The sequence below is a fragment of the Cercospora beticola genome, chromosome 7, assembly GCF_033473495.1.
Source record: "Cercospora beticola chromosome 7, complete sequence".
Lineage (NCBI taxonomy): Eukaryota > Fungi > Ascomycota > Dothideomycetes > Mycosphaerellales > Mycosphaerellaceae > Cercospora > Cercospora beticola.
In genome coordinates, this window is record NC_088941.1 from 2,833,854 (window position 1) to 2,857,207 (window position 23,354).

General features: G+C 52.9%; 10 protein-coding genes across 10 annotated transcripts; 7 read left to right on the forward strand and 3 right to left on the reverse strand.

The window, feature by feature from the left end:
• Positions 1-41: 41 nt before the first annotated feature.
• RHO25_011335 (uncharacterized protein) lies at positions 42-1,205 on the forward strand (the record flags this gene model as incomplete). The annotated part of the gene is made up of 1 exon (XM_023601819.2): positions 42-1,205. The coding sequence occupies one exon, from the start codon at positions 42-44 to the stop codon at positions 1,203-1,205; it is 1,164 nt and encodes a 387-aa protein (XP_023450765.1).
• A 1,306-nt stretch (positions 1,206-2,511) lies between these two features.
• On the forward strand, positions 2,512-6,285 carry RHO25_011336 (uncharacterized protein; the record flags this gene model as incomplete). Its single annotated transcript, XM_023601818.1, has 2 exons — positions 2,512-2,662; positions 2,717-6,285. 2 exons carry the CDS (start codon positions 2,512-2,514, stop codon positions 6,283-6,285), a joined length of 3,720 nt encoding a protein of 1,239 aa, XP_023450772.1.
• Positions 6,286-6,394: 109 nt separating this feature from the next.
• Positions 6,395-7,324, reverse strand: CFD1 (cytosolic Fe-S cluster assembly factor cfd1; the record flags this gene model as incomplete). The annotated part of the gene is made up of 1 exon (XM_023601817.2): positions 6,395-7,324. The coding sequence occupies one exon, from the start codon at positions 7,322-7,324 to the stop codon at positions 6,395-6,397; it is 930 nt and encodes a 309-aa protein (XP_023450771.1).
• A 1,167-nt stretch (positions 7,325-8,491) lies between these two features.
• On the forward strand, positions 8,492-9,019 carry RHO25_011338 (uncharacterized protein; the record flags this gene model as incomplete). Its single annotated transcript, XM_065603398.1, has 2 exons — positions 8,492-8,496; positions 8,545-9,019. 2 exons carry the CDS (start codon positions 8,492-8,494, stop codon positions 9,017-9,019), a joined length of 480 nt encoding a protein of 159 aa, XP_065459470.1.
• Positions 9,020-9,412: 393 nt separating this feature from the next.
• RHO25_011339 (uncharacterized protein) lies at positions 9,413-11,021 on the forward strand (the record flags this gene model as incomplete). Its single annotated transcript, XM_023601816.1, has 5 exons — positions 9,413-9,925; positions 9,980-10,142; positions 10,211-10,415; positions 10,462-10,635; positions 10,697-11,021. The coding sequence occupies 5 exons, from the start codon at positions 9,413-9,415 to the stop codon at positions 11,019-11,021; spliced, it is 1,380 nt and encodes a 459-aa protein (XP_023450774.1).
• Positions 11,022-11,186: 165 nt separating this feature from the next.
• RHO25_011340 (uncharacterized protein) lies at positions 11,187-12,399 on the reverse strand (the record flags this gene model as incomplete). Its single annotated transcript, XM_023601815.1, has 4 exons — positions 11,187-11,298; positions 11,354-12,106; positions 12,160-12,307; positions 12,360-12,399. The coding sequence occupies 4 exons, from the start codon at positions 12,397-12,399 to the stop codon at positions 11,187-11,189; spliced, it is 1,053 nt and encodes a 350-aa protein (XP_023450773.1).
• A 1,267-nt stretch (positions 12,400-13,666) lies between these two features.
• Positions 13,667-14,644, forward strand: RHO25_011341 (uncharacterized protein; the record flags this gene model as incomplete). Its single annotated transcript, XM_023601814.1, has 1 exon — positions 13,667-14,644. The coding sequence occupies one exon, from the start codon at positions 13,667-13,669 to the stop codon at positions 14,642-14,644; it is 978 nt and encodes a 325-aa protein (XP_023450768.1).
• A 1,374-nt stretch (positions 14,645-16,018) lies between these two features.
• RHO25_011342 (uncharacterized protein) lies at positions 16,019-17,011 on the forward strand (the record flags this gene model as incomplete). Its single annotated transcript, XM_023601813.1, has 1 exon — positions 16,019-17,011. The coding sequence occupies one exon, from the start codon at positions 16,019-16,021 to the stop codon at positions 17,009-17,011; it is 993 nt and encodes a 330-aa protein (XP_023450767.1).
• Positions 17,012-17,647: 636 nt separating this feature from the next.
• On the forward strand, positions 17,648-18,544 carry RHO25_011343 (uncharacterized protein; the record flags this gene model as incomplete). The annotated part of the gene is made up of 1 exon (XM_023601812.1): positions 17,648-18,544. One exon carries the CDS (start codon positions 17,648-17,650, stop codon positions 18,542-18,544), a length of 897 nt encoding a protein of 298 aa, XP_023450770.1.
• Positions 18,545-19,056: 512 nt separating this feature from the next.
• Positions 19,057-23,351, reverse strand: RHO25_011344 (uncharacterized protein; the record flags this gene model as incomplete). The annotated part of the gene is made up of 2 exons (XM_023601811.2): positions 19,057-22,970; positions 23,024-23,351. 2 exons carry the CDS (start codon positions 23,349-23,351, stop codon positions 19,057-19,059), a joined length of 4,242 nt encoding a protein of 1,413 aa, XP_023450769.1.
• Between the last annotated feature and the right edge of the window lie 3 nt (positions 23,352-23,354).

A 23,354-nucleotide genomic window follows, 5' to 3' on the forward strand; every position in this document is an offset into this window, starting at 1 on the left:
CACCCACAGGACGCGAAACGCGTCCGCCACACCTCGCGACAATGTTTCCGCCATCCGGCAGCTACAGCGTAGACATTGAAGCCATCTCGGGAATCTGCGGTTCCATTTCCATCGCCTGCTGGGTCGTCGTCTTCTCTCCTCAAATTATCGAAAATTTCCGAAGAAGTTCTGCTGAAGGCTTGAGTGTCGAATTCATCATCATCTGGCTTCTCGGAGATATCTTCAATATTCTTGGCGCTGTCCTGCAAAATGTTTTGGCTACGATGTTGATTTTGGCGATTTATTATACTTTGGCGGATGTTGTGCTGTTGGCGCAGTATTTTTATTATACGGGTTTTCGATTGAGGGATCCGAAGCCTGTGAAGGGTGGGAATGGAACGGTGGAGGATGGTGTTGGAGGGCCTACGGAGAGGTCGCCGTTGATTTCTAATGGAACTGCGAATGGCCATACGAGCCCTACGAGAAGGCATGCGAGTGCGGCTGATGTCGAAGTGCGCGCTCGCTCAAGCTCTGCTTTCAGAGAGCGCCTTGCCAGCCTCGATTTTACGCACTCTTCGCCAGCCGTGCCAATTCACGCACAACCAAAGAACGCCAAAGACGCTGATGCGCTCAAGCCACATCAGCCAAGGACCTTACTTCAATCAGTTCTGTTCAATGGCACTGCAATTCTGCTCGTTGTCCTAGCCGGTATTGCGGGCTACTACCTCACTCCATCCACTCCCGAGGACAAGCGCGGAAATCCTGCGAAAGAGCAAGCCGACAGCCTTCAATTCAGCACATGGGGACAAGTCTTTGGCTACATCTGCGCTGTTCTGTATCTCGGCAGTCGCGTTCCTCAGCTCTTGCTCAACTACCGAAGGAAGTCTACCGAAGGCTTGAACGCGCTCTTCTTCCTCTTCGCATGCATCGGAAACCTGACCTATGTTTGCTCCATCTTTGCTTTCAACCCGATCTGCAGCCGGCACCGCCATGGCCATTGGCAGTCCAGTCAATGCCAGCCCGGAGAGGCTTCAAGTATCTATGGCCGATACATCCTGGTCAACTTGAGCTGGCTCATCGGCAGCTTGGGCACTCTCTTCCTGGACTTCGCGGTCTTTGTTCAGTTCTGGATATATCGCGACAGCAACGCGCCCGAAGTTGACTCAGCTAACGAAACGCTCGTTGACTCGGACGATGATCGCGGCAGAGACGCAAGCTCACGCTAGTTGGAGTCAAAAAGCAGGTTTCGAAGCCGTCCACACTGTAGCAGGAACTCTGCGAATCTGAAACTTGGATTGCGCTTGGCCACTGCTGAAGCTATACAATGGCGAAAACAAGACGTCTGACCATCGGTGAGCTCGGTTGGTCCAATGTAAGCATCGGCTCCCCCCTACAAAAACAGAAGGATCGAACTGATTGGCAAAGTGGTTAGGATGTGAGTTCTCACTAGGATTTCCGGTGCATCCGAGCTGAGGCTAACACCACACACAGTTCCGCTCGTCTTCGCTGCGTCGACGAGAACGCGGAAGATCTTGGTTCAAGTCCTTGACCGAGCGCATGCAGATGTTGCATTCTTTTGCTCTGGCCAGAACGTTTCTTTTGCGATCCAAAGTGCAAGTGCGCACCGCACCTTTTGGAATGGGCCATGCACCGCGTGTAATGTTGCCAAAAGCACGAGTCCTCAAATCCGGTAATATACTAGCACTCGGGCACGCCGATGGACACACGGCCAACACGCATACCGGGCCGAGCTTTGCAGCATTCCAGCGTGGTCGATCGGGAGAGTGAAGCATACAGAAATCACGACGAGGAATGCTGACATTCGGACTCTCCGTGTCGGCTTACCGAGCTGTGCCGACCTCACGCGGCATCCAATGAGACACACTCTGGAGCGATTGCGGTTTGCACAGCACTGAGCATGAATGCAACGTAGGCAGACTGCGATCAAATTGCGCTGCACCACGAGCAGACTCGCACACTCAGCAATGGTGCACACCAGGATTGAGGGAAGCTTCCTGCTCACGACAGATATTATCACCACCTACGGCTAACTCGATCGCTGACACCAGCGACTGAGACATTCTGTGCCGATTCCCGAATGACTGCGACTGCTGCCAATCGCAGCGGCATTCTCGTGCACTCGTACTCGTACAAGGTCGGACAGAGCCATGTGAGCTTGCAGATGTCCTTGACCCCTTGCTCATCCCAATTATACACAGAGAACAAGAATCGAATCCAAATCAGTCAACGCACAGATCGAAGGTCGAGATGCAGGCCCGACAATAAATGCCCAATCTTGTTTGTTGCCACACTCTCATGCCTGCCAGTGACCATCAACACAAACAAATTTTAGATTTGAGAGAGCTTCACGTTCATATTGCTCGGCGTCGCGATGGAAACGCGTTCTCAGTATCTCCATCACCATCGCAACTTGCCGTCTTGAGCGGGATTCTCCTCAGCGACGAAAGTGTCAGATCGTTGCCGTGGAAGGCCCTCATTCTTTTCCCTTTTCGACCCGCTTTGGTGATCACCATGTTCTCGGGCTTGGTGTCCCTGAGACCTGGCCAGTCAATGGCCAGAGATCTCTTTTTGTCCCTTCTTTTCACAGCAAGACTTGCTCAAGCACAACTACCGCAAGCCAGTCTGGTTGCTGGCGGTGGGGTGGACGGCACTGGGTTACCACGTAAGTCTCGGTCGTACACCAAAGTTTCATCCACATTATACTGACTTGATGAAGCTTGTCTAAATGCCGTCACGGTCACTGTTTTTCCGCCGGATTATACGGGGATTTTTGCCAGTTTGACGATACCCGGTATTCCATTGACAACATTACCGCCTTTGACATTGCCAACTGGGTTGCCTGACCTTGGACTATCATCGCTGGTGTCTGAGATTGGCGATGTGCTTCCCACCAACCTCCCTGGCGGACTGTCATCTCTCCTATCGGACATCGGCGGGGTTGTTCCCACGAACGCAGCCGGTCTTGAGTCATTAATCTCAAACATTGGCGACGCACTACCTACACCCACTTTACCGCTCGATGTCTCCTCCTTACTATCAGAGATTGTGAACCCGACCGATCTCGTGCCCGATTTATCGCAACTGGTGCCAATCCCATCGATTACCCTTCCGCCTTTGGTATCAGGAGTTTTGGACATCGTATCAGCCGTCCTGCCAACTTCACAGCTCCCAACTCAAACACCAGTCTCCTTCGCTTGCCCGCGAGACAATGGCCAGGTCATCATCGAAAATGGACTACCTTATGTTCTCAACTGCAATGGCGCCTCGACTGGTGATGTCTTCGGCACTCGAGTCGCCTCATCCTCCTTCAACGACTGCTTCCGGGAATGTGATCAAGCCAGTGTGACCGGTCTAGCAAATTTCTGCACCGCCTTCTACTACGTTGGAACACCCAATGGCGATGGCCCAGGAACATGTTACCTGCAGAACAGCGTCGCTCAGAGCTTCCAGGTTGCTCGAGGGTACATCAGTGCTGCACGACTGCTCAATTACATTGTTGGAGGTTTGTCGCCAATTCCTCTACTGGACTCCGCGAGCAGCATCATAGTGTCCATACCTGCCGGCTTGACCATTCCAACAGGACTGCCTACACTCCCGATTCCGTCTTTGCCGCTCAGCCTACCACCTCTTCCGTCGGACATTCTGCAATTGACGACGGCGTTGCCTCCTCTCACAGACTTGGTGCCTGGATTGGAATCCTTGCTGCCTACAGGACTCCCTCTGAGCGATTTGACGAATGTGGTTCCGGGTCTGACGAGCTTGTTGGGCGAAGTTATACCCACAGGACTTCCATTGAGTGACTTGACGAATGTGGTGCCAGGACTGACATCCCTGCTGGGCGAGGTCGTGCCGACGGGACTTCCACTCAGCGACTTGACCAACTTGGTGCCTGGCTTGACTTCATTGCTCAACCCAGACTTGCCCCTACCGACTGAGCTCCCGTTGAGCGATCTGACGGGTCTCATACCTGGATTGACTACATTGCTACCAACAGGCTTGCCTCTTCCGACTGAGCTGCCATTGAGCGAACTCACAAATCTTATCCCGGGCTTGACTACACTGCTGCCAACAGACTTGCCGCTGCCAACTGCGCTCCCAATCAGCGACCTGACCAACCTTATTCCAGGTCTGACTACATTGCTGCCTACAAACTTGCCTCTTCCCTCCGAATTGCCACTGAGCGACCTCACGAACCTCGTACCAGGTTTGACGTCTTTGCTGGATGGCGTACTGCCAACAGCCTTGCCAGTCACAACAGCCTTGGCTCCATTACCAGATGCTCTGTCATCCATCATCAGCGGCTTGGGTTGCAATGTCAATGCCCTTCTTACGGCTCTTGGCCTCTCGGGCAACGACTCCATAGTGTCTGCCATCCTCGCCGGACCTACGGGTAATATCTGCTCGCAGCTGTCTGGTCTTCCAACAGTCCGTCCGACTTTGCCTCTGTCAACGCCAAGCATCTCCGTACCATCTGGCTTGCCGTTGACGACTGCTGTACCGTCGCTGAGCATCCCATCACTCAGCGTTCCATCATCTGGTTTGCCGTCGCTCAGCGTGCCTTCGCTCACTGTGCCATCACTGAGTGCACCATCTCTCAGTGGACCATCACTCAGCGTACCAACGCTGAGTGCGCCATCGCTCAGTGCGCCATCATTGAGTGTACCATCACTCAGCGCCCCATCATTGAGCGTACCCTCGCTCAGCGCACCTTCCCTCAGCTCTCCCGGCAACCCCTTCACCAACCTTCCAGGCCTTGTATCATCCCGATCATCAGCAGCAGCAGCATCAAGCTCTACCATCCCCGAACTCTCCCTCCCCACCTCAACTCGCCGCCCAGTCTTCAACTGCCCCGCAGACAACGGCCTCAGCTACGTCGCCCCCTCCGGCCAAGCCTTCACAATCCGCTGCCGCACAAACTACATCGGCTACGACCTCGCCTCTTCCCCTCAACCCAACCTCTTCTCCTGCGCAAACTCCTGTGCATTCGTTCCAGGTTGTTCCGGCGTGAGCTACGACGCTCAAACATCTCTCTGCTTCTACAAATCTAGTGTCGGATCCGGAACTCCGAGCTTGATAACAGATGGCGCTGCGCCTGTGAACTTGGATTGTCCGGCTGGAAACGGATTGACATATACGGACTTCTCCGGAGCGAATTATCAGGTTTTCTGTAATGTTACGTTTCCGGCGAGTACGAATGTTACTTCAAATATCAATGCTGGAGGCGCCATCACTGCGAGAGGAGAGTCACTTATGCATCGAGCAAGACAGGCTGCTGTGGCTGTGCCAGCAGCGCCAGGAGTGCCGGACATCATTCGCTGCAGTATTCAGTGCTCTGTCATGGAAGACTGCGAGGCAGTGACGCAGCAGAACAACGAATGTGTCTTCATCTCCAATCTAGGCAACTCAGCGACTGGATCGACTATCGCAGATTCTGTGGTCTTGGTTGGAAGACAGATCAATGATGGCTCTGGAGCTACGAGTACTTCGGTTGTGACTGGAATTCCTACTCAAGCGAGCACGAGGCAGGCTTCTGCGATCAACAATGCTCCGACGACTACGACTACGACGACAGCTGTTTTGCCTCCGCTGCCGACATTGCTGCCGCCAGCCAATTCGGCGACATCACAGGATTGTGGTCTGCTAGGTCTGAACTGTGGTCCAACTCGCTCGCAATCTACTGCAGCGCCCGCCTCAGCTTCAACAGGTGCTGGTGGAGCCATCTCGGCATATCCTCCAGGTGCGAGCCCAACCACATCCGCTTCTGGCCCAGCAGCAGCTAGTAGCTCAACTAGTCGGGATTGTGGCCTCCTTGGTCTCAATTGCATTGGTGGCAACAACCCAGGTGGAGGTAATAACGCTCCAACTTCGACACCAACCGCAGCGTCGAATTCCCCACCTGTAGCCGCAAGTAGCTCAACTTCGCGAGACTGTGGCCTTCTGGGTCTCAACTGTATTGGCGGAAACCAAGGTGGTGGCAATAATGCTCCATCTCCGAGCACAGCATCGGGCGGTGCACAGACGGTCGCCGTCACACCTCTGCCTGCGTCGATCACGACTAGCACAACTCGAAGCACGAGTTACTCCCAGCTCACCACAGTCCTTCCAGTGACGACAGTGACAACCACCTCGACATTCACGTACTGCAACGTTGGGCCGAACAACTTCACATCTTGTATCTCGACAGTGGTAGTACGAACTCCAACTCCGACATCCAGCACACGGAGCTCCACAGCTACCACATCAACCCGGAGGGATTGTGGGCTGCTGGGCCTCAACTGCATATAGGACTTGGACAGGTCGTGATGCGAATCTTGTATAGTGTACAGTGCTCTTCATGGAGCTGGTCTTTCGCAAGCGCGGCGTTGGGCGGATATTCAGAGAAGCGGGCGAGCTCTCATGTTCCGATCTTGGTAATTAGATCTTTCGTAATCGTCTCGAAAAGAGGCTGTAGAGAGCAAGCAGTATACTTGTCTACCAACAATCCTTCCGTACTCGCTTCCTCTTCAGCTTGCATATCGCGTCCTTGGATAATCGTGCCTTGAGGATAACTCGGTCGCTTGCCTTCCTCGATTAGGCGAATGAACATCGGGTCGATAGGAATACTTCCAAGGAAATCGACGTTGAACTCTTGCGCCATGGCTTGTCCTCCACCTTTGGAGAAGACATTTGTGCATTCGGAGCAATTCGGACATACGAAGCCTGCCATGTTTTCTATGACTCCGAGGATTTTCACGCTGACTTTTCGGCAGAAGTTGATTTCTTTTTTGACGTCGCTGACGCTGATTGCTTGTGGGGTTGTGACGATTACTGCGCCGGCTAGTTGTTCTTGTGTCGCAGATTTGAGTAGTGTCTCGACAAGAGAGATGTGCTCGTCGCTTGTGCCCGGTGGAGTATCGATGAGGAGGTAATCGAGTTGTCCCCATTGTACATCTGTGAGGAATTGTCGAATCATGGCTGTCTTTTTCGGTCCGCGCCATACGACTGCATCGCCTCTGTTCGCGAGGAGGAAGCCGAGGGACATTGCTCCCAGCTTCCCTACCCTCGTTGCTTGTACATTTGTCTGTTCGCCATTGCTCCCATTTTGCTGCTCTCTTGCTTCATGTATCGGCACCGGAAGCCAACCTCCAGGCGCCTGCGTGACTTTCGAGTTTTCTATGCCGAGGAATCGGGGTATCGAAGGTCCGGTGAGATCGACATCGAGGACGCCGACGGAGTGGCCTTGGAGGGACAGCGAGAGGGCAAGCTGGGTGGTGACGCTGGATTTCCCGACGCCGCCTTTGCCCGATAGGACGAGCACGATCTTCTTGATGTCGCTCAGTGACATCTCTGCGGCGTGTCGTTGAGGTGCAGAGATGTCGTGTGGCGGATTGTGGGAAATGTGTTTGGATGTTCTTCGCTGGTGCTTAGAAATGTCGTCGGAACATGGCCGATGACGGAGTTGTGGAGGGGCATCGAGACTTCCACTTCAGACTTCACTTCTTCTCGGCTCGCTACTTTGATGTCTTATTGGTTCAGCTACATGTACCTTCCATGAGCCGGTATTGACAGAAGCAGATTCAACGGAGCGATTTTGAAGATGTTGTGTCGTCTGTCATTGCGAAGATGGAGTGGACGCTATGTGAGAGGACACACGCCTCCGACGATTTCAACATTTTCCAGAAAGTCATCAATCGGAGATACCGTCATACTGGACGCATCGGTCAACCGAACAACTCAAAAGCTCGCAAGCATTATTGAATGATATCCAAGATGTGCCCTAAGAGGTATCAGAGGGACTGGAGCTCTTTCGGACACCTCACCGTCGTCCCACCACTTTTGTCTCACGAAACCCTAAGCACTGACAAACAACCCTGACGCGTCCCGACAGGCAAAACATGGCTTCCGACTCCGAGCGCGTACCCGTCCTCCGAGTCCAAGACATCGCAACTTCTGTGGAACATACATATACTCCCAGTCCCCGATCCCATCTGCCGTGGTTGGCAGACTGCTGCGCAATACCATGGGCGTGATGGACTTTCACTGCTGCTCCGAAACACCGTCAATGCCTGCGTCTCCAACGCGCCATCGTAAAGCTCGGCCACGCGCCGCGGATCTGACTTGAGCGGCCACCAAGCGTGAACCTGGAGACGCGACATATGAAGTCGCTGCGGTCAAGATCATCGATGAGATAGAGGTGCCACGTCTCGTGTTCGGCACAGGCTCCTTGATGCGACGGAACGAAGGCCACACGCGCCCACTCCCAACCGATAGCAGCAAAGAAGTTCGCCAAGCTGTTGCAGCAGGGTTTCGACATTTCAATACTGGTGATTCTGTGCACAAGTGAAGATAGCGCTTTTCGAGCCCTCTTAGGGATATGGCCTCAGGCGAGATAACCTTTCGATTGGCATCAGGCCCATCACTTATGCTGGGACGAGATGTAAAGGCGGAGAGGGTGTTATCGCCGCGGCACAGGATCTACTCAACACCGAATTACAGAAGCTATCGCTACGCAATGGTGTGAGTCAAGCGGTATTACTACCAGTCTGGGCGGATCCTCGTCAGAAGGCATTCTTGTAACGAGTACTTCGAAGGCTGGCAGTCGTTGTCTACTCGAGAACAAGTTCTATCTAATGATGTTCCCGATAGCACAGAGCAGTCTCCGGAGGCTGCCAGATTCGAAGGCGAAGTGTTTTACATGCATCAACCCGTGGAGAAGGCGCCGGCTGCCGCAAGCGATGGAGCTGAAGCAAAGATGTTGCCCCTGGTCTACAATCCCGCAGAGTTGAGCAAGACATCTATCTCTGAAGATGTTGCTCACAGCAAACTACTGTATGCAAACGAATACACGCTCTTCGTACAGCAATACGAGCACTTTGCCAAGATCTGTGACAAGCACGCGTCTGAGTGCATTCCACACGTTATTGTGCGGCCAGATTCGTGGGACCGTGATCTCACAAACGGTGCAGGAATAACCGAGAGCTGGCAAGCTGCATTGCCCCGTTCAGTACGACACGAAGCAGGGATCGCACAGAAAGAGTGATCAGGGGAATTGGGGCTTAGGGCTCCGGCACTTGCTGCCGGCAGCATTCGGTCTTTAGATGTTTCATACCCTGCACAGTTTCGACAACACCGCCTCACCTAGCCCCTGTTACCTGGAGGACTGCAGAGCGTAATGCATGTATAAGAGCAGGTGAGAGAAGTGGCTGGATGTCGAGCATATCAGATTCCATTTCATCGAAATTCTCCAGCTTGTTTGAGCATTGCTCCTGCTCAATATTCGGTTTAGCTCGAGAGCCTGCAACCATCGCCGACCAAATATACAGTATACCTGACGGGACTCCTGACAATTACCACAGCACTCTCGATCAGAACCTTACAACCTGCTTTAGACTTCGAATTTCAGCACACTCTTCATCAACACCGACCACCCAGAATGTCCACCTTCAAAGTCATCATAATCGGCGGCGGCCTCTCCGGCAACGTCCTCGCCAACGGCCTCATGCAATCCAACATCGAAGTCCAAGTCTACGAACGAATGTCCCAACACAGCCGTCGCGAAGGCTACCAAATCCGGCTCGGAGAAAACGCCCTAATCGGCATGCGGGCCTGTCTCCCCCAAGAAGTCCTCTCCCGCGTCATAAGCAAAATGGGCCGCCACGGAGGAAAACGAGATTTGGCTCCTGTGATTTATTCGACTGGGTTTGAGAAACTTTGTGATTTGAGCAAGTTGCCGGCTTATCCCAAGAGTGCGCCGATTAACCGGGGAGTGCTGAGGGATGTTTTGGCGGAGCCGGTTGAGAGGGCGGGGAGGATGGTGTACGAGAAGCAGTTTGAGAGGTATGGAATTGTGAAGGAGGATCATGGGGAACGGGTGAGAGTTGTGTTTGGGGATGGGACGAGTGAGATCTGTGATATTTTGATTGGGGCCGATGGGTCGCATTCGAGGGTCAGGAAACTGCCTGCTGGAGTTGGTGTGATTCTGTGACTGACAATATGACAGGTTAATGCTACGCTTGGACTCAAGAATCTTAGAGCTATGGACGACAAGATCTCGTTTATCGTCAAGAGTGATCTGAAGACTGCACAGCTCTTGACCATGAGTCATGAGATTCTGCAGACTTCTCTTGCAACAATGGATGATGAGATGGTGTTGTTTTGGGCTAGTAAGTTTTGCTTCGCAGTTGTACCACCGCAAAATTTCTTCGTGGGCTGTCGTACTGATCGATCGCAGCATATTTGCCAGACAAAGTCGACACCTCCAATGCCGAAGCCATTCGCCAATACCAAAAAGACATACCTGTCGACGATGAGATGTCTTCATGCATGCTCGTCATGACCTTCCTGTCGAAAGTCGTTCCAGAAGGCATTGCCTCAGCTTCAAGCGAGGAGAAGTGGGAGTTCATGCGAAAGAAGATCGCCAATTGGTCACCTTACTAGTATGTTCCTTCAGATTTCCTGCAATCGAAGCTGACGAACTTCTAGCACCGAGGCGATGAACGCAGTGAAAGGCGAAGACATCTACTGCTTCACCCCACGAGAGAGCTCAGAACCTGCATTAGGTTGCAGAGACCAAGTAGCGAACCCTGAGATACCGGAACGCGGACATCCTCGTGTGTGGTTGTTGGGAGATGCGATTCATGCAATGCTTCCAGGACGGTAAGTCGCACACACCGTAGCCATCATTGCGCGAACAGTCTCCGACTGACGCTCTCCACAGAGGCATGGGAGGCAACCAAGCCATCCTGGACACATCCGTCATGCTTCCGCTCCTAAAACAACTCGCCGAAGAATCGACATCTTACCTTCCTGAGTCACGAATCAGGAAAGCATGCAATGATTGCGAAAGGCAGGTTATACCAAGGGTCTTCCCATGGGTCCGGAAAAGCAGTCAATTGTCGCATGCCTTCGACAGCGGTAAGCTCACGACGAGGCTGATGTTTCGTGCGATCAATCTTGGGGTACTGCTGTTGCGGGCTGTGTATGCTGTGGTTGGGGTCTTTGTTGACATACAGCCGGCTGTCCCGCCTGAGCTGGAGAACTGAGGTAGCCCTCTGTATTTTGTGGTCGGTCGCTTTGTCACACGTGGTCGGGAAAGAGTTGACCGATCTAAGATGGTAGAATAGTAGGCGGTTTCCGAGTATCAGTCTATCATTCAAATGCTGATTTTGACCTTAGAGGGCTTGGATGAGAAATTGGATTGCAATATATCAGAAGAGCTCGTAGCCTCGAGCTGGCTCCATATCCAATACTCGGCACCTGGACTTGCTCTCTATCAAGTCCTTCGCACCAGATGTGTTCGATCGATATGGTGGTATTGGACTGTTGACTAATTAGCGCGATCTCACAGGAAGCCTTTGTCAATGGAGGTGGATACCTCTCGTCGTGCAAGCACCAAATGACAGTTTTTGGATATCCTAGCCATTCACACTCTTCGACAAGAAAATCCGCCGCACTGCCTTCGTAAGGCCGACCATTCAAGTTCACTTCTCCAGCAGCTCCGAGAATAGCAACATCCGGCTTTGGCCGCACTGTCTTCATGATTCCATCATAGCACCCCAGATGTGCGTTCCAGAGAATCGCCTTCGCATTATGCGACGGGCCACCGGCGCGAAAGTTGTACATCAGCTGGCCACCATCGCAGTGGGAGAATTTGTTCTCTGGATCCTCGAAATACTCTATCATGGCCTTCATGCCAGGGTCCTGCTGTGCTTCAGGCGGAAGAATTTTGCCTAGTCGGAGGAGTCCCCATCGCATGGCATAGTTCATGTCGAGAGTGGACTTCCATTCATTGGCAGGCTTGGGTTGTGGATCTGTGAGATCAAATTCATCTTTGTGCGAACCGGGAGTGATCAAGCAGTGCAACGAGGGCCAGATGTCGACGGCCGCAGATGCGAGAGCAGGATCTGGGCGTGGAGGTGCGCCTGGAAAACGCGGACCAGGTGCAAGACCTTCGCCTTCGGCTGCCTTTGACCAGACTTCTTTCGAAAACAGAGGAACTCGTTCTCCACCAGCGACACATATCAGCTGATCTTCCGGTACGCCGGCATCACGAAGGATTCGAATCGTCTCCGGGTTTCCAATAACTCGGGCACCTGTCCTGATGGCGAGTTTGTCTGCTCCAGGCAGGCTTTCATCTCTCTTAGATCTTGATCAACCTGTTGCATGGACAGATGGGCTTACTGATCAAAATGGGCATGAGAAATGCAAATGTAATCGGCTTTCTCCACATCGTCGATGTTGATGTATTTCTTGTGGGCTTTCGATCGCTCCAGCCAAGTATCGAGGAATATGGTCAGACCATTGATGTCCAACCGAAACGTCGTTGTTCCTTTCTCTTCATTAGTCGTGGCCGGAGCCTCCACAGCGGGGGTGGGGCTTACCGAAGTAGGTCAGCGTAGCTTCTACCGATTTCGATGCCATTTGGGGTGGGTGGAATGTATGAAGGCGGCACCTGTGGTCAGAATCTACTGTGAGGCGTGGAGAAGGTCGTCCTTATGCTGCTGCTACTACCTTCGGACATTCCGGGTATTTTGGTCCGAGTTGTTCGGCTTCGACTGAGAAGTCTCCTTAGGGGTCATTGCTCCCGAACAGGGTGCGTACCAGGTTCCCTTGGGCTGAGACTAAGCGGTTTGGTTAACGGGAGCACGATGCGGCATTTCGACTATTGCTGCTGCCGCGCCAGCTAAAGTTCTTCAGCTGGTTCCGGTGTGAGTGGCAGCAGGAACCTGCCTGGCGGATGGTAGAGACATCGTGAGTGAAATCTCGTCGCGCAGTCTGGCGGACACAACTATGGCAAGGAAAAACGGTCCATGTTCATGTGATACTGTACGATGATCAAAACCAGACTGGACGCGTTGTTTCGCGTTCGAGGAGTGGAGTGGAATGCAATTGATGCCTGAGGTCAGCTTAGTAAGCCCCCACACGGACGCCATCAAACAAACCTCCAGGCTGTCGGACTTTTGGAGTCTTCTACTTCACTTCATCTCATTGCGTGCATTTGCAGCTCAAGGCGTCTATTTGAGCAACGAAAACATCTGAACATCGGCAGTAGCTTGTTACCAAGATCTCGGACATTACAACAAGCGAAGTGGTCATCTACCTCCGGTCAATATGCCAGCCGAAAACCAGGAGTGTTACCAGTGGCAAAAACCTGAGAACGTGACCACAGTGTATGAGGAGAACACAGAAGCCCAAGGAGGACATGAAAGGATTTACGGATACTGCTAGCCAAGTCTCGGGCTCCTACAATGTCTCTGAGCAACATCGTCATTGTGCCGTCTGTCTCTTCCAGAACACCCCAAGCGCCCATGCTCTCACCCGACAGCTATTACGGCATGTCAAGATTGGCTGTGCGCAGGATGAGGAGCAACGTGAAGCTTGGAATGCCAGATGTCGACCCAGACATTGAGAACTTGGGCCACTACTAGCCTCCAGAGCACTTTAAGCGCAGCGTAGCTGCATCTCGAAACAACTACGCACTGGTTTACCTGAGATGAGAGTTCGCGAGATTCTGTGCGTAGAAGAAATGTCAGGAAGTCAGAATGAACTCACGTGACAGTGGATTACTGTTCACTCCCGTCGTCTAGCCTGATTCACTTCCCTTACTCAGCCACCTTTGGCTGTCAATTCAATCACCCTCTTCACAACTCAACGCAGAAAAGACTCAACAAGGCACGATACAACAGTCATGGCTCAAACACTTCCTGGCGAATCGCCAGAGGACATGATCATCAAAGGCAGCGACAGAGACAGGGGAGACATCTCAGACTGCTTCAATGACTACTGGCGCCAGGACACTTATGCTCGAGTCTCCAAGGCTGAGCTAGTCAAGCGACTCGACGCAGTCGGCCACTACATTCCGCGTTCTCACAGTTACCAGAGTTCCCTTGCAACGTACCTCCAGCGATCCGATCAAGGCTGTCCATGCTACTTCACCTGCACAACCGATGAGCTCCAGAAATTCGTTACCGCTCGAGGTCTCGAGGTCGAGTCATCTCGCAGAGCGCGAGCTACCAAGCTAAGGACGGCTCTTGAACATGCAGATGCGCAGCGTCCATTCCACAAGTTCATGGATCTTGCCCCGGAGCTTCGGAACCGCGTATACGCTTTCTACATGTCAGAATTCAACAACAATGTCCTCCTCGCACCTACCCAGCCTCCCCTCACTCGAGCGTCTTCGCTGGTCCGCCAAGAGGCACTGCCTATGTTCTACAAGACTTGTAAGTTCACGCTCGCACTGAAACACGTCAGCTGTTACGGATTGAAATGGGACGAGGATTCCGATCGCTTCATCAAAAGCCTGCAGCCCAGCAGCCTGGCCATGGTCCGCAACATCCAGTTCCAGATCTTCGGCCGCGACGCAATCATGCCCGACGATCTGTACAATGGGATGTACAACTTCGCAATCGACATTCAACTTGGAAACGGCAGAAAACCTTGCACTGTGGACCTACTCGAACTTTTGAAGGCTGACAAGGAGCGATGGGACGACTACAAAGACTTTGAGAAAGAGGTTGAGGCGCTCGAGAATGATGTCAAAGCTGTATTTGAAGCCGTCAGCCGCCGTGTCAACAGTCAAACGGGCGAACGGGTCCTCAGCTTGACAATCGAAGACCTTTGGACAGCACGCCGAAAGATGGAGCCAAGCTTCGTCAAGTACGTGTAAGCGCAAGCGCGAGCCAGGCGTCGGAGTTCATCGCAACTTGCATCACCAATTCGCATGAGCTGCGTGACGCACGGAAGCCCAATGACAGCTTTGGTGCTTTCCCAACTGCAAGCATGAGCACAGCGCGAGACTGCGGAGGATGCTGATACACGCATGGCATTGTTGGCGCCTTATAGCATATTTTAGTCGCTGCGCAGGCTTATGTCGTAGACATGAATCTTCTGTTTGGTTCAAATCATCACGAATCGACACCTCGAGGCTTCGCGGCAGAGCTGTATTCTACAAATGGAGTTGTTTCATCCTGTTTCCTGAGAGCTTTAGATAGACGGGCTCAAATTCATTCTCTTCTCACTTCGAGGCGCCAAAGTACAACGCGAACCTTACACCGCGTTTACACGCAGAAGCGCTATAATCATGTGCGGAAGAATATCCTGTGTCCATGTAGGAACAGATTCGAGAGCAGACGCATCGGTTCGCGTTATGAAATGTGATGCCTGAGGTTATCTTAGTCAGCTTCTACCCGCACCGCCCGCACGGGACGGGATTAAGCAACGTCTGACCGATGCACTTCACTTCACACAGATCTACTTGACCTCGACCTGGTCGCTCGGCAAATCAGTGTGAAGCATCGCGAGATATGACAACCGTTCCGTCGTTGGATGCCGGTACACTTCGATGACTCGAGCCCTCCCCCCATTTCCGGCCAATGCTGGGCCAAGTCATGCTAGTCAAGAAGGAGCATATCCAAGAAAACCATAGATCGATGGAGTGGCCGCAATACTGGGCCTGGCAGTTCACTCATTTAGAGGGCTCACAAGCATGATGAAAACCTTTCCAAGATGCCACGCCTCGATGACCAGGACAAAAGACTTGTTTATCCCAAAATCCCTCCTGCACTGAGAGAATTTGGAGCAACTGATTATCCCTTGTCGATACCACGGTCTTCAGGACGAGAGACAGCTTGCAATTTGTATGAACTGGATGAACGAGATCGAAACAGAGCTGCTAAGCAATCCACGATTGTTTCCGAATGGGATCCATCGCCGTGGCCTGTATACTGCCGTAGGTTATTACCAAGTCCGATCAGTTTTTACCAGGCCTCAAGGCACCGACTGTGTAAGCGGCCCATGGAAGATCTTGTCGGCATTGAACCTGAGCGCAGGGTGCTCCACCAGCTCGGTTAACCTTACCTAATATTGAACGTCCTTGCACTACCCTTTGTGCTTCGCACAGCTTTTCTGCGCACAGCTTTTCTGCGCACATCGCAAACACCTTCCGCTGGAAACCTCGAGAACTGTCCACAGGCAGTTCTCATACACCAAACACTTCGACTACCAGTTCAGCAGCGCAACGCAGAGAGCTAGCAGGCTGACTATGCCTCGTCAGATTGACAGAACGGAGGAGGACATCCCGAATCCTTACAGCAGCGGTCTGATGGACGGAGGGGTGGCATATCGACACGACAAGTACTGGCGCCTTGCCGACTACATCGGTCCCTCCAACGCCGCACTCACTCAGCAACTTGAGGCGTCTAACCACCACATCCCAATCTATCGCCCCGACCGTCGTACACTCGCGCACTACCTCCAGCGGCGCGACAGACAGCTTCCCTGCTACTTCGGCTGTTCTGTGGCTGAGCTTCAACAGTACGTAAAAGCACGTGGTCTAGAGCTCGAACAATCTCGCAGGTCCTTGACCAACAAGCTCCTTACAGCACTCGAGACCGCGGATGCAAACCCCTCGTTCGAACACCTGCTCGACCTTCCACCCGAGCTTCGCAACCGAATCTACGAGTGCTACATGTCAAGCTTTGGCAGTGTCCTCCAGTCGCCCACACAGCCTCCCCTGACCAAAGTGTCCCGGCAAATTCGTGAGGAAACTCTGCCAATCTTCTACAACACATGCACTTTCGGACTTGCGCTAGTCGTCCACCATAAGCAACCGCAACAAGGAGTCGCCGGTCGTGGGTGGCACTTGAAGTGGCATGAGGACACCGACTTTTACCTCAAAAGCCTGCTGCCGGAAAATCTCGCTTTGATGCGCAGCTTCCATATCCAAGTCGTAACCCATATTGGCCTCGCACTTGTGAGAGACGAGGCTGCTCCATTCGTGTTCGAAGTTCGACTTGGAAACAACAGAAGCCCGTACGCAGTAGAGCTCGTCGGACGCCCACACATTCCGACCTATGTACACTCGGTGGTCTTCAGTCGCTGGAACGACAACCTGGAAGCGCTGGAGGAAGAGATCAAAGCTGTATTCGAGGTCGCTGGTCATCGCGTAGACGACCAATCTGGCGAACAGACTTCGAAGCTGATGATCAAAGATCTCTGGGCTGCTCGCAGAACGATGGAAGCAAGAATTGGATGAAATTGAGGCCCAGATTGAGTCATGGCGAGATTCGGACATCGAAGCCGCCGAACATTCTATCGCCTCAACCTCCACGATAGGCGCGAGACTCTGGAATCTGAAAGTTCTACCACAGGTCTCGAGGACCACGAGCTTACAAACTGCTTTTACTGTTTTCTGATTGTAAGTACGAGCACACTCTTTTCACGCATGGTGCACTGACAATTGCACAGTTTCTCACTCCTTCGATGCGTGCTGCTGTCTTCATTGAGTCCAGCGCCTCGCCAATTCATCACGTTATCACACGTTGTTGGCTTCTCAGCCAGCTCACTACGAGTTGGCACTTTGAAGCTGCCTAGTAAAGCTAGGTCCCAAAAGTTTTGTTGCTTCTCACGTGTTCTTTTCAAAGCCGTCACCTCTCACCTCCAAGCGTCAAGTTACAAAGTGAAGCCACACATGACACATGCTGATGCATGTGAGCTGGAATGTCAGCATGTGACACTGTGTTGTGAAATGACACGTTGATCCGCATTGTTCAGTTGCCGCGTCATAGTCACCCCCACCCAGACAACAGGAAAGCTGGTCCTCGCAAGGTTTTCATACCAGTCACAACAATTACCCAACCTGGACTTCGATCAGACGAACAGCATAGACAGTATGCCTTCCCACTCCCTGTGGCGAGAAGACATGATTGAGGGCAGTGACAGAGAAGAAGGCCGCCTTCCAGATGGCTTGGACTCGTATTGGCGGCTCGACAGCTACAAGAATGTGTCGAGCGGGACACTCGTTAACGCACTCCGTGATGCTGGCGACTCCAACCATCCGCTCCATTGGCTGTCCAAAGTATCTTTGCGAGCGCGGTACCAGCGAGTCATCAGGCGACTTCTTTGCTACGACGCATGCTCAATCGGAGAGCTGCGAATCTTTGTTCAGGCTCGCGGCCTGGAAGTCGAGACCCATCGGGAGAAGGAGCGGACCAGTCTCGAACGCGCCCTCGAGAAAGGAGACACTGAACTTTCGTTCCATAGGATTATGGATCTTCCAGCTGAACTCCGCCTCAACATCTACGAGTTCTATATCTGTGACTTCTCCGAAGAGCTTCACGAGCCGACTCAGCCACCGCTTGCCAGGACCAACCAGCAGATTCGAAAGGAATTTCTTCCAGTGTTCTACACCAATCACGAAATCCTCCTCAAGATGACTTTCGACGCCGAGAAAGACTACGACTTGCGATGGGACAAAGGAACCGATTACTTCGTCAAGAGTTTGGAACCGAGCAGTCTCGCCATGTTGCGCAAGATCAACATCACTGTCAGAGAAGACTTTCGTGGCCGCGGCTCCCGTATCGACACAGACTTGTTCCACTTCCGCATTGAGCTCGGCGGCCCTAACCGTGACTGCTCGGTCAAGTTGACGCAATCAATTGACGACGAAATTGAGTACCCGGATTTCTCTGACAGCTATGAGTTCGAGGATGATCCGAAAACGCTTGAAGAAGAAATCCAGGCCACTTTCGAAGTAGCCCGCAGTCGCACCCAGGACAAGACTCCGTAGCTCAAGCTGGCAGACCTGGGAGTGGCGCGGAGGAGGATGGAGACTTGGTTCGAGAAAAACCTCCTCAATCATATGCGAAGCCACATTTCTCAGTCTACGCTCCACGCGTAACACAAAGCAAGTTCCTTGGACCGTAAGCTGGATCGAACTTTCTCAGCGACCCGCACTAACTGAGACTTGTAGTCAGATCCGCACTGCATCTTTTCGACCAGGGTCAGCCCGAAGGCCAGCGAGACTCCCTACATGTACGTGTATCAGCAGAAGCAGGAGTCCGAGGTCAACACCTGAGCCTCGAAGAAAGCGAATCTTGGAGGAGCAGCGACTGAATGCTTCGCATGAGTTGCGGGTTTCAGCACAACGCCATGCACTCACCACCGAGCACCTGGGCAATTCGAGTAGCTCTGAAGCTTCTCACCACAAAAGTTCTTGATAGTTCCAAAATCAACATCATAACAACATCATCTCTCATTCCACTATCTTCCTCTCTACCTCTACAAGATCTATCCCATCTTCTAGCCACCCGCACTATTTCTCAAAGGATGCAAATGCGCACCTCTACCCCTCGTATCAGAAGCCGCAGGACTCCCCTGTCGACTCATCCTCCCCTTCATCGGGCTCCCCATTCTTGGGCTTCTCGGCACAGAACTCTGCCGAGTACCCATTCTCCCCCTCCCCTCCTTCAACTGCGCAATCTGCTCATCCTTATTCTTCATCCCCGATTTCATGTTGTCTACCATCATGCGGAGTTTCTTGTTCTCCTGCTCAAGAATCTTGTTGTGGCCTTGGGAAGAAGCCTGTCGAGCACGGGCTTGTTCGCCTTGTGCGATGACGGTGGCCTCCGCGAGACGGGTTTCCAGTTCGTTGTTGTTCTGTGCTAGCTCGCGGACCCGATTGGAGGCATCTTGGTACATAGACCTCGTCCATTCGAGATCTTTCTCTGTAGCTGCAGCTCTCTTCACAGCCTTTTCTTCTTCGAGTTTGGACTGTTGAGCTTGCATACGTAGTTCTTGAAGCTCACGAACCTCAGGTACAGTATGACTGAGAAGCTGTTGCCGAGCTGCCCCGAGTGCCTCTTTCAACTCTGTTCGTTCGGTGCGTAGGGCAGTGTTGTCTGCCTCAACGCTGGTCATCCGAGCGACGGCCCTTTCTGCAGTTGTGATCGCGCTGTCGCGTTCCTTTTTGACTTCCACCAGCTCCTTGCGTTGGTCCTCGTGTCTGTATTGCAGTTCGCTAAGGGCTTTGACGTGTTCATCGAGGCGCTCTTGCATGTCTTGCAGAAGCTGACGCAGCTTTTGCTCGGTCGCAGTCTGACTAGCGAAGTCGGGATCTGCCTGTCCTTGTGTGCCTTTTTCAAGGGAGTCACTGACGTGAGTGATGTCAAGGTCGAAAGGATTGATCGTCCCTTCCAGTGGTGCAGGAGTCTGACGTTGTTTCTTTGCTGCAGTGTCGTCGTCAACATCCATCTGCTCGAGAGCTCTCTTCACACCATGAGACTCGGGCTGGATGTCACTTTCCGTCTGACTCTCCAGTTCCTCGAGTTGACTGAGACCTGCGATCGGCCACTCTGCCGCACCTGTAGTATCCTCCATATACTCAGCGATAGCAGATGCAGCATCTCTGACTGACGCCTGGGTGCTCTCGAGTCTCCCTGCTTCCTTTCTCATTTCGTGCGTCGCTTTTACAAGCAGTTTCGTCCGAGCGGCAGGCGACATATCTGCTTGCAGGCATTTCTCCAAGTGTTCGATGGTGCGTGGCATAACCAGAACCAGTAGCATCACCCACTTGGCATTGTCGTCGCCGACTGAGGTTCGCTTACGTGCTGCACGAACCAAAGGATGCTGGTGGTCAACCAGAGGATCCATCGCAATGACTACATCGGCTGGCTGCAGGACCTGCTGGGCGATTTGCGAGTCCAGATCTACGATGGAGACCTTAAGACCAAGATTGGCCGGACCAACATCAGGATCCTCTTCTGTAGGATGCGCCCATCGCTTGCAGGGCACTTTGATGCCTTGCAAGAAGTTTTGAAGCATCTTCGGAATCCTGTCTCCATGTGCTACAACCGCAATGTGAAGGTTCCGGTCTGAGAGATTGGCAATGAACTCGTTTAGAAACCCAAACTTTGCACTGCAAGAAATATCCCATCTAGCTTGGACTTCGTTCTCAGCCTTCTGAGATAGAGTCTCAGGGTTAATCAGGTCCGGGTGCGTAGCGGTGTTTCTCAAGCGCTGCAAAAAGGCGTTTGCACGATCCAGAAGCTCATGATCCAGGCTTTCTTTTGCGAGTACCTTAGCAGTAAGCTCGCGATCGAAGTAGATGTTGTTCTGGTACTGGTCTCGCTGCTGAGGCGACGGACCCACAGGCACCAGGTGAATCCCTGCTGTCTCCGGATCTGCGACAGCCTGCGTCTCTGAAGCAGTGCTTGCTCCAAGAGTGCTGTTGACATGGCTTACAGTCTCATTCTGAGCCTTTGGTAACAGCGTGTCATATCTCTCGGAGGTCGTCATCTCTTCCCGAGTAATCGGTGCGACTGCTTCTACAGCCGGTATCGTCGAAGGCGATCTTTCGTGTGCAGAGAGCAGAGGGGAGCCCAAGCGAGCGACGACATTCGGAGGCAGTGCGGATACTGGCTGGCCGTTGCTTATCACAGAGCCATTCGCGCTAGGAGCAGGAGTGGTGGACTGGCGTAAGGCAGCTCGTGCTTCTCGCGTCCGTTTCATCTTCTCTGCGAGAGTCTCTCGCTTTGCTATTGGACAGCCGTCCATGTCGGAAGATGTCACTATAGGTTGTGGAGCGCTCTCGCCAACCGGCCCAAGAGGATGCGATGGAAGAGATGGAAATGGTGTCGAATCAGCTTGGCGCGAAGAGACGACACTAGGTGACCTCGCTGGACTCGCGGTGATGAACCGGGCTCTGACTGGGCTCTCCGTGACAGATCGCGCTCTTGCTGGACTAAAGTCTGCGTTGGCCGACTCAAACTTCTTTGGCGGACTGTGCGGCGGTATCTGCGTCAAAAATCCAGGACTTGACTGTGATGTGCCGTAGTAGTGAATGTGCCTAGTCCGTACTTGTGGCTGGCTCTGAGTAAGACCTGCAGGCGTTTCGAGCTGGGAAGTGCCGTGATTTTGTTGCTGAGTGAATGGAGGATGGCTTTCTGCTTGCGAGTCACCAGAGGCGTGTATAGGGTTGTTGTCGTCCTTTGCAGGCGAAGATAGAGGTGGACGCTGGGCAGCTGGAGGTGGCTCGAAGTCTGCTGGACGAACTGACGAATCAAAATTCAGCGAAGATTGACCGCTTGTATTTTCAGCGCTTGAGATGACAATGACCTGGTTTGCGCCTGCGCTGCTAACCTGTGAAGGCTCTACAGGTTCAGATCTTGCTTCGCTGTTGCTGCTCAACTGGCCAAATGTTGTTCCGATTGAGGAAGGCTTCGGATCAGCTTCAGACGGAGCGGTGCCGTTGAGCTCCTTTCGATGTCGAGAATCTTGCGTATGCCTTTGGCCTTGAGTTTGAGGCCGCTCTGATGCACCAGACTGTGCTTGTGGCTCGGCGAGTGAATCAGCAGCTGATTGGTGACTGGCCTGCTCAATCGATGATGTGCGTCGGCCTGAATGTAAATGTGCCTGATGTGGGTGCGACTCTTGCCCGGAAGCTTCCTCTGCAACCTGATCGTGCTTGGGAGATGTTGCGACAGGAAAATCTGCTCCTGACTGCAGTCGTTGAGATTGCGATTCCAAGCCAGGCGCTGCGTCCTGGCTAGTATGCTGCGAAGATACGGGCTCTGTCTCTTGCGCCTCTGAAGCACACGCAGCTTGATTGATGACTTTCTTGGTCGCTTGCGCAGACTGTTCACCAATGTTAGAGTCCTGTGTAGGCACAGGTCGCTGCGTCTGAGTAGGTGAAAATCCTCTGAAGGTAGACTCTTCGAGTAGTTGCTCTTGACTCTGCGAGTCCGGGATGACCAGACTTGTGTCGTTATTGCTCCTCTGAGTGGACTGTGCAGGCGGATGCTGAGCAGTGTCTTTCAACGCACTGCTTTCAGCGACCTCAAGAGATGGATCCTGATGCTGCGACTGCGACTGCGACGGTTCCGGTTCGTCCCTGGTCGTAGGTGGAGAAGAAGAGAACTTCTGATACTGTCCAGCCCGGTAACTTGAAGGTGGACTTGAGGGTTCGACGAATGCCTTTGCCCGTGGCGCGACTTGTTCAGCGCCGCCTTCAGTCTGCTGCGATGGTGCGATCTCAGGTTCCGCGTCAGTGGTCTGCGCTCCAGAATCGATGGCTGCAGCAAACTCTCGACTGAGCTGAATCTGACTCGCAGTAGCAATGTCTTGCGCTGTAGAACGAGGCGGTGAGCTCTCGACAATTTTGCGCGTGCGGCCCCTCTTCTTTGGTGGTAGCGCGGGTGCGCTGGAGTTGCTGGAACCTATGGCGCATCAGTTGCAGCCCAGCAGAAACACGTGAAGGATTCACACGTACCGACTAAGGTCAATTCTTTTGCTTTTCTCGCAGCCTTCTGCCTCTCCCAGTCCGCAATCAATAGATCGTTCGCGTTTGCCTTTGGTTCCCACGTAGGTTGGTACTGCTGGCCAGTCTGTGAATCGGGTTCCCAATCAATTTGGTACTTGTTCCCTTTCTCAGCGATAATCGATCGTGCTCTATACTCTTGCTGAGAGTCCACGCTTTCTTGTGTAGACTGCTGTTCTGGTGCTTTGCCTTGGCCTGTGGCGCGTTTCTTCGGAGGACGACCTCTCGGTAGTCCGGAATCTTCTGGCAGAGAACGTTTCTTACCGCGCCTACCAGTCATACT